The sequence below is a fragment of the Podarcis cretensis genome (assembly GCF_951804945.1).
Source record: "Podarcis cretensis genome assembly, chromosome: 9".
Taxonomy (NCBI): Eukaryota; Metazoa; Chordata; class Lepidosauria; order Squamata; family Lacertidae; genus Podarcis; species Podarcis cretensis.
Window position 1 is genome coordinate 78,763,601 of NC_137178.1, and position 16,921 is coordinate 78,780,521.

At 44.0% G+C, this 16,921-nt stretch overlaps 1 protein-coding gene across 2 annotated transcripts; it reads right to left on the reverse strand.

Annotated features, from left to right (window-relative positions):
* Positions 1 to 3,515: 3,515 nt before the first annotated feature.
* CHRNA3 (cholinergic receptor nicotinic alpha 3 subunit) lies at positions 3,516 to 15,981 on the reverse strand. 2 transcript variants are annotated; one of them, XM_079989536.1, is made up of 6 exons: positions 15,670 to 15,981; positions 11,798 to 11,934; positions 10,587 to 10,631; positions 9,038 to 9,147; positions 5,666 to 6,680; positions 3,516 to 4,488 (listed from the first exon to the last, which is right to left on the reverse strand). In XM_079989536.1, the coding sequence occupies exons 1-6, from the start codon at positions 15,713 to 15,715 to the stop codon at positions 4,360 to 4,362; spliced, it is 1,482 nt and encodes a 493-aa protein (XP_079845662.1). In that variant the 5' UTR covers positions 15,716 to 15,981; the 3' UTR covers positions 3,516 to 4,359. The 2 variants fall into 2 exon arrangements, with proteins under 2 accessions (XP_079845662.1, XP_079845661.1); XM_079989535.1 differs by having other exon boundaries at positions 11,795 to 11,934.
* Between the last annotated feature and the right edge of the window lie 940 nt (positions 15,982 to 16,921).

The following is a 16,921-nucleotide window of genomic DNA, read 5'->3' on the forward strand; positions in this document are numbered from 1 at the left end:
TATCACCCCTTAACCTCCTCTTCTCCAGGCTAAACATGCCCAGCTCCCTTAGCCGTTCCTCATAAGGCATCGTTTCCAGGCCTTTGACCATTTTGGTTGCCCTCCTCTGGAGACGTTCCAGTTTGTCAGTGTCCTTCTTGAACTGTGGTGCCCAGAACTGGACACAGTACTCCAGGTGAGGTCTGACCAGAGCAGAATACAGTGGCACTATTACTTCCCTTGATCTAGATGCTATACTCCTATTGATGCAGCCCAGAATTGCATTGGCTTTTTTAGCTGCCGTGTCACACTGTTGGCTCATGTCAAGTTTGTGGTCAACCAAGACTCCTAGATCCTTTTCACATGTACTGCTCTCTCTCTTTTTTTTTTAAATAATATTTATTGAACATTTTCAAATATAACAGAAAAATGAAAAAAAAGAAGAAAGAAGTTTTATATCCTTATTTTCATTAACATCCTTCCAGGACTTCCCCTCCCCACCCCCTCTTGTATTCCAATTCCTTCAAATAAATTCAACAAGTTCTTACCCCAAATTTTAAACTTATTACAATTAACCCAATGTTAAAAATGTTTTTCCCTCCCCTAAAAATCGACCTCGCTCCCTTCCACGAGTTCCCCTTTTAAATATGCAGAACAAATTAAATTAAAAGAAAATAGAAAAAAGAAAAAAGTATAATTTAACACCCTTTGGATTCCAAATTTCCCTCCCCCCTTTTCCGATTGCGTTCCCCAATGTCCATCAATGCCTGTTGTCGTCCTGGAGATCCCACATCTAGGACGAGATCCTTGCCAAGTCCACTTTGCCATCTTTTTAATAGTCTTTGCCATCTTTTAGATCATCTTTAATTTCGAACGTCCAATCTTGGAAAGACTTTATCTCAAAAAGGACCATTTCTTCCATCCAGATCTCTATATTTAAGAGTAAAAACTCCAATTTTATTTCTTTAGACCTTTCAAATCTGGATGTCCCAAATGTACCCACTTCCAGCTTTATCCAATTCTTGTTGTTCATATTATTCTTATTATTCTCTCTCCTCACTTTTCTCCAATTTCTTTTCCTGCTCTCCTGCAAAAATGTTCCAATTCCAAAAGCTTCTAAATCCCCTACAGAGGCTTTGTTATTCAGGAACAAAACTTTACGTCAAGTCCCTTCCATTCTTCAATAGATAAGTCTATTGTCTCCTTTAGTGTAGAGACCTCTGTAGACAAAATAGTGTTCCATTTCTGCAGTTTCCCAGGAGATAAAAAGTCCAATTCAAATTCCATACCAGCAATGCTTGTAATGTCCCACAGCCCCTCTAGAGGGATTATAATAACTCAGTTTCCTTCCAGATCACACCCAACAGTCAAAATAGCTTGTTATTCCTTGTTTTAAACAATTTATATCTAATTTGTAACAAATGTAACCGGCAAAGTCCTCGTAACAAAGTTCTCTTTTTTTTTTATTCTTCAGCTTTGACAGCTCCTTTGACAGCTGTCAAAGCCTCTGTTTCTCCTCTCCCGGCACTCTCACGGTCCGCTCCCGGGGGGGGGGGGTTGCATTTTAGCTCAGGTTCTACTTTTCTCCTCCAGCCCAGTCTTATAATTTTCCATCGTGAAATTAATAACTTTATTAAACTTAGGTAGCACTCGATCTTAGTTGTTAAATCCTTTGCTTTAACTCCTCTACGACAGGGAGGAGGCTGACTTCCTTTTTGCACCTCCCCCGCTCGCTCCGAATTTAAAATTTAAAATCTTTTCCCTTTTTAAGTCCAGTTTCCAATTACTCACGGGTTGTTCTTTTAATCCGAATTTTCAATAGAAGAAGTCAGCGCTCTCCGCCAAATGGCATGCGGCTTCACTCGGCAGGGGAAGCGGAGGACTCATAGCACCACACCCCCCCGGCACCCACTCCGTAGCCTTTAAAAAGGCTCCTTCGTGAGTTGGGGGGGCGCAAACGGTGCTCGCCGAGTCACCATGCCCATGGGTTTCAGCGTCCATGGTTTTTGAGGGTCCCCGCGACGCCGACGCGGTAGAACCCAGCCCCTGCCGAGCAGGCTCCCTCCGGAGCTCGGAGGGAGTCCACCATTCGGCGATGGCGCCAACCCAGAAGTCTCACATGTACTGCTCTCAAGCCAGGTGTCACCCATCTTGTATTTGTGCCTCTCATTTTTTTTGCCCAAGTGCAATACTTTACATTTCTCCCTGTTAAAATTCACCTTGTTTGCTTTGGCCCAGTTCTCTAATCTGTCAAGGTCGTTTTGAAGTGTGATCCTGTCCTCTGGGGTGTTAGCCAGCCCTCCCAGTTTGGTGTCATCTGCAAATTTGATCAGGATGCCCTTGAGTCCATCATCCAAGTTGTTGATAAAGATGTTGAATAAGACTGGGCCCAAGACAGAACCCTGTGGCACCCCACTAGTCACTCTTCTCCAGGATGAAGAGGAACCATTGATGAGCACCCTTTGGGTTCGGTCAGTCAGCCAGTTACAAATCCACTGAGTGGTAGCATAGTCAAGATCGCATTTTACCAGCTTCTTTACAAGAATATCATGGGGCACCTTGTCAAATGCCTTGCTGAAATCAAGGTAGGCTACATCCACTGCGTTCCCTTCATCTACCAGGCTTGTAATTCTGTCAAAAAACGAGATCAGGTTAGTCTGACATGACTTATTTTTCAGAAATCCATGCTGACTATTGGTGATCACAGCATTCCTTTCTAGGTGCTCACAGACTGTTTGCTTAATGATCTGCTCCAGAATCTTCCCTGGTATTGATGTCAGACTGGGCGGTAATTATTTGGGTCCTCTCTTTTCCCCTTTTTGAAAATAGGGACAACATTTGCCCTCCTCCAGTCTGCCGGGAATCATTTGCTCCAAATTCTTCAGGTCGGGCATTGTTTTCTTTATCGGAGAAGACTGAGGCAAAGAAGGCATTGAGGAGTTCAGCCCTTTCTGTGTCCCCTGTTTGCATTTCACCATCTTCTCCTCTGAGTGACCCCACTGTTTCTTTGTTCTTCCTTTTGCTACGAACATACCCATAAAAGCCTTTTTTGTTGCTTTTAACCTCTCTAGCAAGCCTGAGTTCATTCTGTGCTTTAGCTTTTCTGACTTTGTGTCTACACGTGCTGGCTATTTGTTTGAATTCCTCTTTGGTGGTTTCCCCCCTTTTCCATTTTTTGTACACATCCTTTTTTAATCTTAACTCAGTTAAAAGTTCTTTAGATAGCCACCCTGGCTTCTTTAGGCACCTTCCATGTTTCCGTCTCATTGGTATTGCCTGAAGTTGTGCTTTTACTATCTCCCTCTTAACAAACTCCCAGCCATCATGAACTCCCTTTCCTTTTAGTATTACTGTCCATGGGATCTCACCCAGCACTTCCCTAAGTTTTATGAAGTTGGCTTTCTTAAAGTCAAGAGATTGAGTCCTAGTATGCTTGGCTGCTCCTTTCCGCTGTATAGAAAACTTCAGAAGAGCATGATCACTCGCGCCTAATGATCCTTCCACTTCTACCCCACTAACCAGGTCATCAACATTCATGGCTTGCCATGTTCTAACTGGTCAAATGACCTGAAGTTGTGAATGCCTGACTTGGGAAATGAAAGGAGTTTTGGTAGGTTTAAAAAGAAACAAACAAGATACTTGCTTTTCCTCATTTGCTGGCGAGCTCAGAAGCCACGAGGACTATATCTTAGTTAGCGAATAACTTCAGCCTTGTAGGACCTCATGTCCTGTGCTTCAAGTTCTGGTTGCTCCTGCCACGAGAGATGCAGTGAAGAAAGGCAGCTGCCTGGTGTTTTGCTATTTTTATTGGCTTCCCTATGTGTGTATCCCATCCTATGGCCAGGACTTCCATAAATTAGCTGTGTGTGTGAAGAAATCCTTCTATTTTGAGTTGAGGAATTGATTTCATAGTGACACAGTGTCCTAGTGTATTTGGAGAGGAGGACTTCACTCTTGACACACCATCAATGATATGGCTAGAGTTGTGGCAGTGAGCCACATTGTTAAAGCTATTACAATATCTTTGGTTGACTTAGGGCAGTAGAACAAACTTTTCCCACTCGTGTAGAACTGCATTACTTTGAGGCTCTTGACACCCACTCAGATCTCATTTTCTTCTAGGAGTGAATATAAGAAGAAAACTGGCAGTCTTCCTAGAAATTAAAATTTTCCAGTTTTATACAGTACTTCATAACAGTGTTACACAAATCATTAGTATTTTTATATTTAAATGGAAGGTGGCTGAATCTAGCCTAATGTTTAAATATCTTTACTCCACTACTGAAAGACATAGGAATAATTACTTTAACATAAAGAGAGAGCAGGTAAGACGTTTGGACAGCAAACAGGAAATAGATTTTTTTTACAGGGGAATATCGCCTATACTTCATCTCCAACCATTAGCGGTTGCAAAAATAGTCCTGCTGTCCCCAGAATGCACACAAGAATAAATACCCACAGGAAAATGCGATCAATGACCATGGCGACGTATTTCCAGTCATCTTGAGTCTGGAAAATAAAAATATTTTTTTATCAATTCAGGTACAACTTTTATAAACCTATTGTGGTAGTATGAAAGTTCCATACAGTATTTGTGATTTGATATAACAAAATCCACCATGTGAATTTGCTCCATGGCTGGACTGGTACTGCAGTGTTTCCTCACCAGGACCATCAGCCTGAAAAGGTTCAGAAAAGAGCAGCCAAAAGCACTGGGAGGATGGAGCAGCCGCCTTATGGGAAAAGGCAGCGTGTGGGACTTAGAGGAAAAGCTGAGCAAAAGGCAACATGATAGAAGTGTTTCAAGTATGTGTGACATGGAGGAAGGGGGCAGGAAATGTTCTCTCCCTCACAACACTCAAACCTGACATCTAACAAAGCTGAATGTTGGAAGATTCAGCACAGAGAAGAAGTTCAGCTATGAACTTCTGCTCCCACAAGAGGCAGTGAAGGCTTTAAAGGAAGATTGGACAAATTCATGGGGGCGAGGGCTATTGATGGCTTTAGCCAGGATGGCTGTGCTCTGCCTCTTCTGGATCCCAGTTGCTGGAACCCACAGGAGGGAGAGGGCTCTTGGGCCCGGGTTCTGCTTGCAGGTTTCCAGCAGCGTCTGGTCAGCCACTGTGAGAACAGGATAGTGGACTAGATGGGCTTGATCCAGCAAGCTCTTCCTATGTTCTTACTGTACGTAATACACAGTAAGTAGTATTACTACTACAATGAGTAAGTAGTAAGTAGTGTGTCATCCAAGTCAGTACATCTTGTGACAGTGAACTCCATGTGTGTGGTGGATTGAGTTGCAAGTGATAAGGGAGCCCAGAATCTGAAATGGTGAGGATGGAGGAAATAGTACTGGGCTAGGTGAACAAATAGTTTGACCTGGTACAAGACAGCTTCCTGTGGTTCCTCACCCCTGCAGTCTGATGTTTTGTTCCCTGGGTACACAGGTTTATTGCCCTGCTCTGCACCATGACTTGGGAACCTTTCACCTGACAGATGCTAATGGACTATGACTCCCATCATCCCTGACCACTGGTCCTGCTAGCTAGGGATGATGGCGGTTGTAGTCCAACAACATCTGAGGACCCAAGATTGAGAAAGGCTGATATGGAGGGTCAAAGGTTCCCCAGCCCCAATTTAAAGTGTGGTGCATGTAGCTTGAATAATTAATAAAGTTTGCCCATACCTCCTTGGCTTCATTTTGCATTCTCATATTTTCTGCAATGTATTTAATGCTCTCGATCGCATCTCTCATTTCTGGTGATACTACCAAAGATGAAAGCAGAGCGTCTACAGATTCAGAACTGGAGCTCTGGGTCAGGTTGCTGTTCACCTTGACATATTTTATATGTTGGTGTTGGTAGCAAACACAGGTTGTTTCTTGGCACGGGAGGCTGTCTTTGTAGCACCTGGTCTCTGTGCCGCCAAAGCAGTCCAAGTGAGAGAGCTCCGTGTTGTAGGACGGCTTTGAGTCCTGGCCACCGTCATCTGATTCACTGGTGGGCCTGGTCATGAACATGATCCGGGGGAGAAAGTTCAGGAAGATGGTTTTCACCCACTCAGGCATGGTGTGCGTCCTTGGTGTCCTGTAGTGTACATTGAGCACAAACACTGTGATGACTATGGAGAGAGTGACAAATATCATGGTGAAGAGGAGGTACTCCCCAATCAGTGGAATCACTAGAGAGGTTGAAGGAATGGTCTCTGTTATCACCAGTAGGAAAACAGTCAAGGACAAAAGGACCGAGATGCACAGCGTCACTTTCTCACCACAGTCGGAAGGTAGATAAAACACCAACACGGTTAAGAAGGAGATCAAGAGGCATGGGATGATCATATTGATGGTGTAAAATAAGGGCAGCCGCCTGATATAAAGGGAATAGGTGATATCTGTATACACAGCTTCACAGCAGTTGTACTTGATGTCATGTTTGTAGCCTGGTGCCTTAATGATGGCCCACTCTCCGCTCTCCCAATAGTCCTTGAGGTTCATAGTGGAGCCAACGAGAACCAAGTCAATCTCGGCTTTGTCGTAGGACCAGGAGCCAAACTTCATGGTGCAGTTCTGGTAGTCAAATGGAAAGTATGTCACGTCTATTTTACACGAGCTCTTAAAAATAGCTGGTGGCATCCAAGTCACATTCCCGGTGTAATTCAACAGTGCTTTGGTTTTGTCGTCCACCTGGAAGTCTCCAACAGCACTAGGGAGTGGGGAAAACAACAGACCCAAAAGTTGTGTTCTCCACATTGTCACATCACTTTGTGAATTCCTTTTTTTTAAATGCCCTCAAGAAAATTCAGCAGCATTTTAGTGTGAATTTCTCCTAATTTGCAAAGCAATTTCCCCTAATACAATGCATTGTTGAGTGTTATATTCACTAATGCATTTTAACACACACTTCACCCTAGCGTGTGCATTTTTGCACTTCTCATTAGGCTATATTGCAAAATTTGGATAATTTTTAATGCTGAAGGTTGGCTGTGTTTCAGCTCTCACATTGTTTCAGAAATTATTAAACTGCATTGCATTTATCCCCCACCCTCTGGAACTGTGTTCCTCGCGTTGCATGCAATGTCTTCAGACTCTTGTTGGAACTGAAGCAGGGGCCAAAGGTCGCCTCCCTGCAGGCAGCATCCTTCATCCTGCAGCAATTTACCTTTTAAAAAAACAATACAGTGAATCGCTTGAACATAATTAGCATCATATCTATCAGATGTTTGGGAAACGCTGCCCTGGAGGGATGGCTGTTCTGCACAGGGTACGCCCAGCCTCTTTCTTGATGCCTCCTAATGTATACTGATGAGATTCAATTAGTGCCCCAATGGAGCAATTACAGTCATACCTCGGCTTACAGAGGCTTCAGGTTGTGTTTTTTCAGGTTGCGGACCGCCGAAACCCTGAAGTACCGGAATAGGTTACTCCTAGGTTTCGGTGGTTGCGCATGCGCAGAATCGCAACCCGCACGTGCGCAGATGCGCCACTGGGTTGCAAACGTGCATCCCGCATGGATCACGTTCGCAACCTGAGTGTCAACTGTATTGTTCTTTACTGTTATTGGAAGCTACCAGATTAGAAATGCAATGCTACCTCTGCCATACTCTGTTCCAAGTTCATTACACATTTCATTTCTTCAGTTCAGTAGAAGACACCATGTTAGAGAAACAATGGAAGGGAAAGGGGGGCGTTGAGACTCATCTACAGGAATCCTAGAGTTGGAAGGGATCTCAATAGTCATGCAGTCAAGCCCCCTGCAGTGCTGGAGTTGGTTGTGCCAGTCCATAACACAGACACACTACTGAGACAAGAAAGTCTGATGTGGGTTGGATTTGTCCAATATAAGAAGAAAAAGCTAGCAAGGGAGTGGATTCAGATGATCACTTTGCCGCTTCTGATTTTGACTTTTGCAAGCAGCTTGTAGTGAAGCCCTTCTAGTGGCCCTTGTGTGATTGTGACTTAGTTGAGTCAGATATCCTGCACTATGGTCCCTGGAAAGTCTGATGATCCCTGAGATTTGTGAAATGGCAAGAAATTGCAAAAGGGGTGGTGGTGCACAAAATTACTTCATGAAGGAGAAAAGATGATACCAAGGCTTGGTCTGGAAACCTTGCCTGATGAGGAATGGTTGAGAGAGTTGGGAATGTTTAGCCTGGAGAAGATAAGAATGAGAGGGATATGATAGCCATCTTCAAACATCTAAAAGGCTGTTGCATAGAAGAGGGAGCAAGCTTGATTTCTGCTGCTCTGGAGGTTCGGACCCAAACCAATTGATTCAACTGACAAGAGAGTCCAACTAAACATTAGGAATAACTTTGGGAGGTTGAGGGCTGTTCCACAGCGGAGCAAATTCCCTTGGAAGGTGGCAGACTCTCCTTCCTTGGAGGTGTATAAGCAGAGGTCACATGGCCATCTGTCCTGGATGCTTTAGTTGAGATTCCTGTACTGCAAGCGGTTGGACTAAATGACTCTTGGGGTCCCTTCCAGCTCTATGGTTCTATGGTTCTATGTTTAAGGAAGCATTTACTCTTTTGAGAAATAGCATGAGCAGGTTATATGGGAATTCCTTCCTCCAAATGGGCATTTAACAAGGAGAGTGCTGTGCCTTGAGATAAGAACCTGTGTTTTGCTTGTGGATGCTCTTGGGTCTCTGGTTATGTGGGTCTTGGGTAACGAGCCACTGGGCTGGACAAGAGACCAATGATGTTACTCTGTCTAAACCAGTGCCAGATGTTCAGTGTAAACCAGAGACTGGGAATCTGTGGTTCTCTAGATCAGGCATCAGCAAACTCTTGCCCTTCAGATGTTTTAGAACTACAACTCCCATGATCCTAGCTAACAGGACCAGTGGTCAGGGATGATGGGAATTGTAGTCTCAAAAAATATCTGGAATGCCGGAGTTTGCCTATGCCTGCTCTAGATGATGATGGGCTGCAACTTCATCCACCCAGTGGCCATGCTGGTGGGACACAGCTTCCATACCATGGATTTTACTACACCTTTGGAAAGGAAAAGATGCTAAAACATAATCTTTTAAGAACAGACCAGACTGTATAATCTTACTTGTTATATAGCACAATATCTGGCTTCCAGATCTTCTGCGATGGCACTCGAATAAACTGAACACCTCCATACTTCTCTGGATTCCATTTCAGTTTGTAATCGTTCCACATCTAATCAATGAAGAAGAAGAGAAATCAAGCGGTATTTTAGAATTTCCTCACAACTTCCTATTATAGCTTATTCATTCATTCATTCATTCATTCATTCATTTTATTCATTCATTCATTCATTTAGTGTGTTTATGTGTCTCAATACAACTTACAGAATAAAACCAGAAGAAAAAAAGAAATGTGAAAATCAAATGTAAAAACAACACTAAAATTAGACCCAAAGCGCTCATCCATCTGTCTGTCTGTCTGTCTGTCTGTCTGTCTGTCTATCTATCTATCTATCTATCTATCTATCTATCTATGATGCTGGGAACCACAGTTTATCCCTTGCAGAGCTATGATTCCCAACACCCTTATCAAACTACAGTTCTCAGGATGCCTTGGGGGAAGCCATGTTCTTTAAATTTGGTGTGGATGTGAGCTTTCTCTTCCTTCTGCACAAACACACCCAACATTCCATCCCTGATAAGCCGTGGAAATGTCTTTTTACACATCTGCAAACCTCACAACATGCCCCCCCCGCCTCATTCCCCTGTTAATTTCCCCTTCTGCAAGGGTGGTGCTGTTTTGGCTGCCTAAGAAAAGCATTCGCAGGGTAAACATCAGAAATGCAAGGAATGATGGGTCAGCTTGAGCGATCAAAAGCCCCACATTTTTCAGTGGCTGGCTAAATCTGCCTCATAATGTAGGGTTGCCATATGTCCGGAATTTCCTGGACATTGCCAGGATTCGGCTGTCAGAAATGGAAATCGCTTAAATGTCTGGGAAAATCTGGATGCAACCCATGTCAGAAGTGTAGATTTTGGCGAAGTAGATCAGCGGGGGGGGGGGAGCTCAATGTCTTGTGTCTGGATTTTCACTTTTTGAAATATGGCACCCCTGGATGATGTTACAAAATGGGGGGGGTCTATAGTTTATGATTTGCTCTCCATTTTCTGTTTTCTCAAAGGGGAGGGCACCCAATGAGATCTCTGAATTCCTCACACCATTTCTGTGGGATTTCTTCATTCCCCAGGATGCTGTTATGATTTATTTAATGCCAACAAGACAGACAACCACTAGGTGGCAGAAGAGCATAAAAGGTGTTTCCTGTTTTTGACTTGGGCTGTAGCCTTCCGGGGTTTCCTTCTTCAATGGGTTCCTTGAACACACAGGTGTATCATCATCATGTATGTACATACTGCACTTCCTATCTCTTCCCCTTCCCCAGCTATCCCCCCAATATAGGACACTCAGCCACAATTTTCAGCACCCTTAACACTACAGTTCCCAGGTTGCTTTGGGGGAAGCTATGTGCTTTCAATGGTATGTGTGCAATCTACACATATAACTGAAAATACTTCCAATGCTTTCTGGTTGTTTTTTTTTACAAAAATCCTAAAGTGTTCCTTCTGTGGTAGGGGCGGGGTTTTTTTTTGGGGGGGGGGGGTGTTACTTACATGTCTCAGCCATAAATTAGTCTCCATAATCTGGTTCACTTCATCCTGGGAAAAGAAAAGTCATAGCTGGGTGTGAAACCCCTCATCCAAGTTACATTCCCAGTGTAATTCAACAATGCTTTGGTTTTGTCGTCCACCTGGAAGTCTCTGGAGATGGAGAGGCGCTCAGCCGTTTTTCTTGAGCTGGCTGGAGGGTTGCTCTGCAACCCAGGGGGAAAATGGCACAGATGGGTTCCTTCACTTTCAGGTCAGTTATTACTATGACTATTATTAATAATAATCCACTCTTCACTCCAAGGCAGGTTGAAACATTAAAAGACAACATTAAAAACATTTTTTTTTAAAAAAACTTACAGCCATATAAATAAGGTGGATCCTAAAAACGCAGACCTCAAGTGTCAAAAGCAAGGGAAGGCACCAGGCAACCCTCTGTGGGGCATACACAGCTTAGGGGCCACCACGGAGAGGACCCTCCACTCCCCAAAATAACCCTGAGGGGGAAGGAACTACCAGGAGGGCCCCCTCTGCTGATCCCAGTACCTGAGGGTTTAAAGGGAAGGAAGAGGCTTTCAGGTATTTGGGGCCTGAGTTGTTTAGGGCTTTGAGCACCGGAGTGAGTACCTTGAAAAGGGCTCGAAAATGAACTGGCACCCAGTGCAGTTGTTTCAAAATAGGTTATATCATATGATCTGAGTAGAACTCCAGCCAAGTCTCCCCCCTCCTGCCCCTGTTCACAGCTTCTGTACTATTCCCCCCCCCCCAAAAAAAAAGAACGCTGGGCCAGTGGAAAGTGGCTGGGCTCTCCCTTGAACCCGTTTTGCAGTTCACATCCCATCCATTCAGCAGAATTTTTGACTTCCAGAGTTGAGTGGCAACCTGACACAAACGGATTATTTCAGCAACTGAACTGAGACAAAAAATAACAGTCTCTGGTCCAGCTTTTGCCAACCCAGCGCCCTCTGGGTGGTTTATTTATTTGTTACTGCCTCTTCCCATTTCACCCCACAACGTCCCTGTGAAGTAGGCAAGACTGAGATACGGTGACTGGCCCAAAGTTACCCTTCATGGCCAAGATGGGGATCTGAATCTGGGTCTTCCACGCTCCAGGACTCTAACCACTATACCACACTGGCTCCCAGTCTGCCCATCAGCTGTAAAAGTCTGAAGACAACCGGAAGGCATCAAGGCTTCTCTTGCAGTCTACTCACCACCTTTACGAGTTGCGATAGGGACACCTCGAACGAAATCATGACCGGGTCAGACACATTCTCCACAGGCCTGATGATGTTGTTGTAATTGGCAAATAGCTCATTGTAGAGTCGGTGTTCAGCTTCGAAACAATGGCAACCTAAAAGAGGGCAGGGTTGGAGCACATACAAACCTCACAACATTTTGGCCTGGATTTCTGAAACATTCTTGGCTCGGTCAGAGTAGGGCTGCCATACGTCTGGAATTGCTAGGACAGAGCTGGGATTCACCCATCGAAAATGGCATCTGGGCGGAATTTTGAAAAGTCGGTTAAAAATGTCCAGGGAAACCCAGGTATATGGCAGCCCATATTGGAAGTGTTGATTTTGGGGCAAATTTCCTAAAAAAATAGCTTCAAAACTTTTCATTTTTTGAAATATGGCAACCCTAGCAGAGTCCTTCCCATAATCACCTACAGAACCTTAAGAATATAAGAACCTGTGAAGAGCCATGGGGCCCTCTCCAGTCCAGCACCCTGTCCTCATGGTGGCCAGCCAGATTCCAAGCAGAATTCAGGTGCAAGAGCCCTCACTCTCCTGCAGCTTCCAGAAACGCATTGGGTGGCAGGACAGAGCATCCTTGCAACTGAAAATGCTGGGGATTGGAGCTGGGACATTCTGCATGCAAAGTGCTTCCTTTGCCCCTGTCTCTTCCTCTGTCCAAGAAGGGGACAGAACAAAGGGACAGAACTGACATCATCACCATCATTGCTAGTCTCTGTATCTTGCCCAGGGCAACTTGCAAGCAACTAACCACACAGGCAACCTCCATAGATATAAAAACCAAGGGGAAAATAAATACATTGAAAACTTCCGACCCACTTCTCAAAGGTCCCAGATAGTGAAAGCCCAAAGGCTTTGTTGTGGAGGAAATGGTCTATGGTGGAACGGTCTACCTCTGAAGGTGCTGGGCTCTCTTGCATTGAAGGTTTTTAAACAGAGGTTGGGTGTCTGTCTGCCAGGGATTCTCTAGCTCGAATTTCTGCATTGCAGGGGGTTGGACTAGATGACCCTTGGCGTCACCTTCCAACTCCACAATTCTATGATTTCTGGTGAAAAATTAAATGACAAACCATGACCCTTCTGCAACTGCCCTTATTAGTGTGCCTCCTCCTCCACCAACAAACTCCATAGACACAGAAGACAGGCAGCTAACCAGAGAAAGTAGCCTGGGATTTATTATTTAGATGGAGAGATACCCAATTTAATTTACTTGGTGCCCATGCAGTTACAGAAGAATGGCATTGGATGTAGTGTCTTTAAGCAGTATAATGCGTATATCTAGCCAGCAGTGGGGATGCAATGAGTTTGGAAACATTAAAGCTGAGTTTGTAGAGTTTCCCCTTTCCTTTCCTTTCCTAAATTAAATCATTAAGTGCTGTTGATTTACTTGTTCCGAATATTGTCAACAGCTACTGACCTCACAAAAGCAACTTTGCTGAATTGCATTCTGTAAGCTAAAATGTGCCTTTTAGTGGGGATGTAATGAGAATCATTGGACACAGTCCGTGTTTGTCCAAGAGTTGATGTTTCTTGAGGGGGGGGGATTTTTATTTTATAAAGTGATTAAAGCATGCTCGAGTATGCCATGACGAATTAACATTTGACACAATTCACAGAAATCCATTATAATTAACTACAACTAACTGCATTAAATCATACAGCATGAACAAAATACAGCTGCGTATTCCTGCAGAGTCTCTTCCAACTACAATTCTAAGGTTATAAAAATACAGTGGTTGCTTGTCAATACTCTACTTGTCAATGCTCTACTACCAAAATTAATTCTAGATACATATTCTCAGCCACTAGCTATTTAAAAGCTCAGAACTACTGCTACTGTTTTAATTTTTTTCCTAAAATCTCTGCAGTTAAAACCATGCACCTGTGCAGATGGGCACTGGCTTATTTATTTTAGTAGAGGAGACTCCTTCCTACCAAAAAAAAGTGTGAGTGAGCTAAGATCATGTTAGTATCCTGGGGTTTACAGTCATAAATGAAAGCAATTCATGGAGGAAACTAAAGAAATATCTGCAGCATCGCCCCCTCAAAAGAAATATATATATACTTGCCCACCCCCACCCCCCCCGGAGTTCAAACGCTCTATACTGAATATTTTCTATTAAGGCTAAAACAAAAGATTGATCAAAATGCTCGTGGCATGTGTAAATCATGTTCTGATGGTAGAACTGATCAACCTTGTTTTGTGGCCGGGGGGCCATGCGTGAGCATGCACAGATTGCTTCTGAGCGCAGGGATGTGGCTGGTTTTCCTCTGCAACAGCCCCTTTGCCCCATGAACTGCTGTTCCAAAGTGCATGGGGGGGGGTCATGGATTTTGCATTATCTTCACACCACTGTTAAAATTTCTGCTATGTGTTCTAACCATTTCGTATTGCTCACTATGATTTGTTTAAAATATTTTGAAACGTTTCTAGCCAAAGGTGCACTGCTGATAGAAATGGCAACAGAACCTCTAAAAACAAATTCCCCACATTTGAAACATGAGCAGAAATGCAAAGGAACATAATGTGCTGTGCAAAGACGGTAGATCAAAGCAGACTTACAGAGGTACAACAATGTTTGCTACCATCTTGGATTAGAGAAAAAGAGGGGCACGCTTCGTTTTGCTCTCTCTTCAAACTGACACAATTTAGGAGCTGCTCAAAATGCAATGCAGACTCTGGACTCCCATTTGCAAAGGTGGCTGTGCTCCTCTGAGCACGTGCAATTTGGTTGTGATTCTATGTTCAGTCAACCAAGTAACAAAGCACAATTTATTTATGGTTGGACAGACCTGTGGATTTAACAGGCCATCCTAGGAATGGGTGGGTTGCCTATAACCTCTGCTTTGAAAGCCATCTATTTTTGCACATCTAATGTTTTGCTTCAAAATCTTGCCTTTGTGAAAACCTGCCACATATCCCCTCAATCAACAGCTACTCAGCAGCAGAACAGAAATTTGAAAGCTTGTACTACATTTGTTTGGAGAGAGTTTCACTCCTTGTATATATTCCAGGAGACAGGAAAACAGACATGTTCCCAACTGGTCAACAAAAACAGCATGAATTTTTATCCTCAGGTACATTTTACATATTGCAGACATGTAACATTCAGCGCTCCAAACGTTCAGGCTGTACAAGGTTTAAAATATTTCATTGCTTTGCTTGGGAAAGTGATATTTCCTTGCAAAAAGAAGGAAATTACTAATTCTGAGTTAATTTATACATAACTTTAAGTCCTTCAGAGATAACCTCTTAAGTGAGACAACCTGAAACATTAGCATTTTAGATTTTTTATTTAAAAAACCCCAGCTCTTATTTTCATGTATGATTTCCTTGGCATAAATATGAAGTTTTCATACGGCTTCTTTGTTCTCTCGCCTCCCGCCTCTCCTAGTTGGCTTGTTCTCCTCTTGAGTTTTCCCTCTTTCCAACACCCACCTCTCTGCTAAAGATGACCCCACCCTCCCTGCTCCCAAAACAAGCTTAAAGGCTGAGTTTGTCAGAGGTTAGGTCCCTTATCTCAAATATATTCTGCAGGGTGAGGGTGTCACCATTTCTGGCCTTTACCACATTGTCAAACTGAAGCACACACAACACATTCCCCTGGGAAATTACGAGAAATGTATGGCCTTCCCAATCAACCATTTTGCTTTTTCAAAGGAGAGATAAAAAAAGAATAATCCAGCTGCACAACCCTCCAGAATGAAAAAGAATCTTCCATTACAGATTCCTAAACCCAACTTCAGGTTCTATTGAAATCCAATAAGTGTATTCTACCCTTTGCAATTCCCCCACCCGCAGCCCTCTCCCCTAGCCGTCCACAGTCACTCACCTTTAAGGAAAGGGAAAAGAGCCACTGGCAGGAGCAGCTCCAACATCCTCTCCACTCGGCAACAGAGCCTGCCGGAGACAGAAGCAGCCGGGCAGCTTTGCACAGACTCCTTGCAAAATAAGACAGCCTGGATTCTGACAGATGCAGCCAGGAGCAGTGGGTTGCCAGCAGGGCCCTGAACCTACCGTTCTGTGCTTGGAAGCGCGCTCTATAACCACAGCCCTGCCCCTTTCCTGGCTGCCCACACCAAGATAGGGGAATTGTCAAGTCAAATAGGTGCAGCTACAGCAAGCATGAAAACCTCCTCATCCGCTGATGTGCTCATGCATAAGCAAAGCTGATAACCTGATAACCATAGTTAAGAGCTTTTGCACTTGGCCATGCAGGGAAGATCGGAAAGTTACTCCAAATTTCATGCCAAGCTATTTCAGACAAGTCCAAGTTAATGAAAATGGGATAATTGAATTTGTGCATGGAACGGATATTGACAAGTCTTGAGTTTGCATATCACTTTGGAGCTGAGCTGGTAGTCAGGCACCATTAATGAATTAGCTAACACAGTTCTTAGATGTTTATGGATTTTTCTTAATGACCGCGACAGAAACGGAGGAGGTGTATGAAAGAGAGGAATCTAGGCTCTGTGCTTGTACGCTATGGCTTTAATGTACATTCAAAGCACTTTTTTCCGGCAAAGAATTCTGGGCACTGTAGTTTGTTAAGGATGGCTGCGAATTTGAACTCTGTAAGGGGTAAACTACAGTGCCCAGAATTCTCTGAGGGGAAGAAAGTGCTTTGAATGTTCTTTAAAATTATGGTCCATACACTCCTCAGGAGTCACAGTTATTCGTAGATGTGCTGCAGGACCCATTTTGTTACTATGTAACTGTTGTTGTTGAGTCGTTCAGTCGTGTCCGACTCTTCATGACCCCCTGGACCAGAGCACGCCAGGCACTTCTGTCTTCCACTGCCTCCCGCAGTTTAGTCAAACTCATGCTGGTAACTTCGAGAACACTGTTCCACCATCTCGTCCTCTGTCGTCCCCTTCTCCTTGGGCCCTCCATCTTTCCCAACATCGGGGTCTTTTCCAGAGAGTCTTCTCTTCTCATGAGGTGGCCAAAGTATTGGAGCCTCAGCTTCACGATCTGTACTTCCAGTGAGCACTCAGGGCTGATTTCCTTAAGAATGGAGAGGTTTGATCTTCTTGCAGTCCATGGGACTCTCAAGAGTCTCCTCCAGCACCAGAATTCAAAAG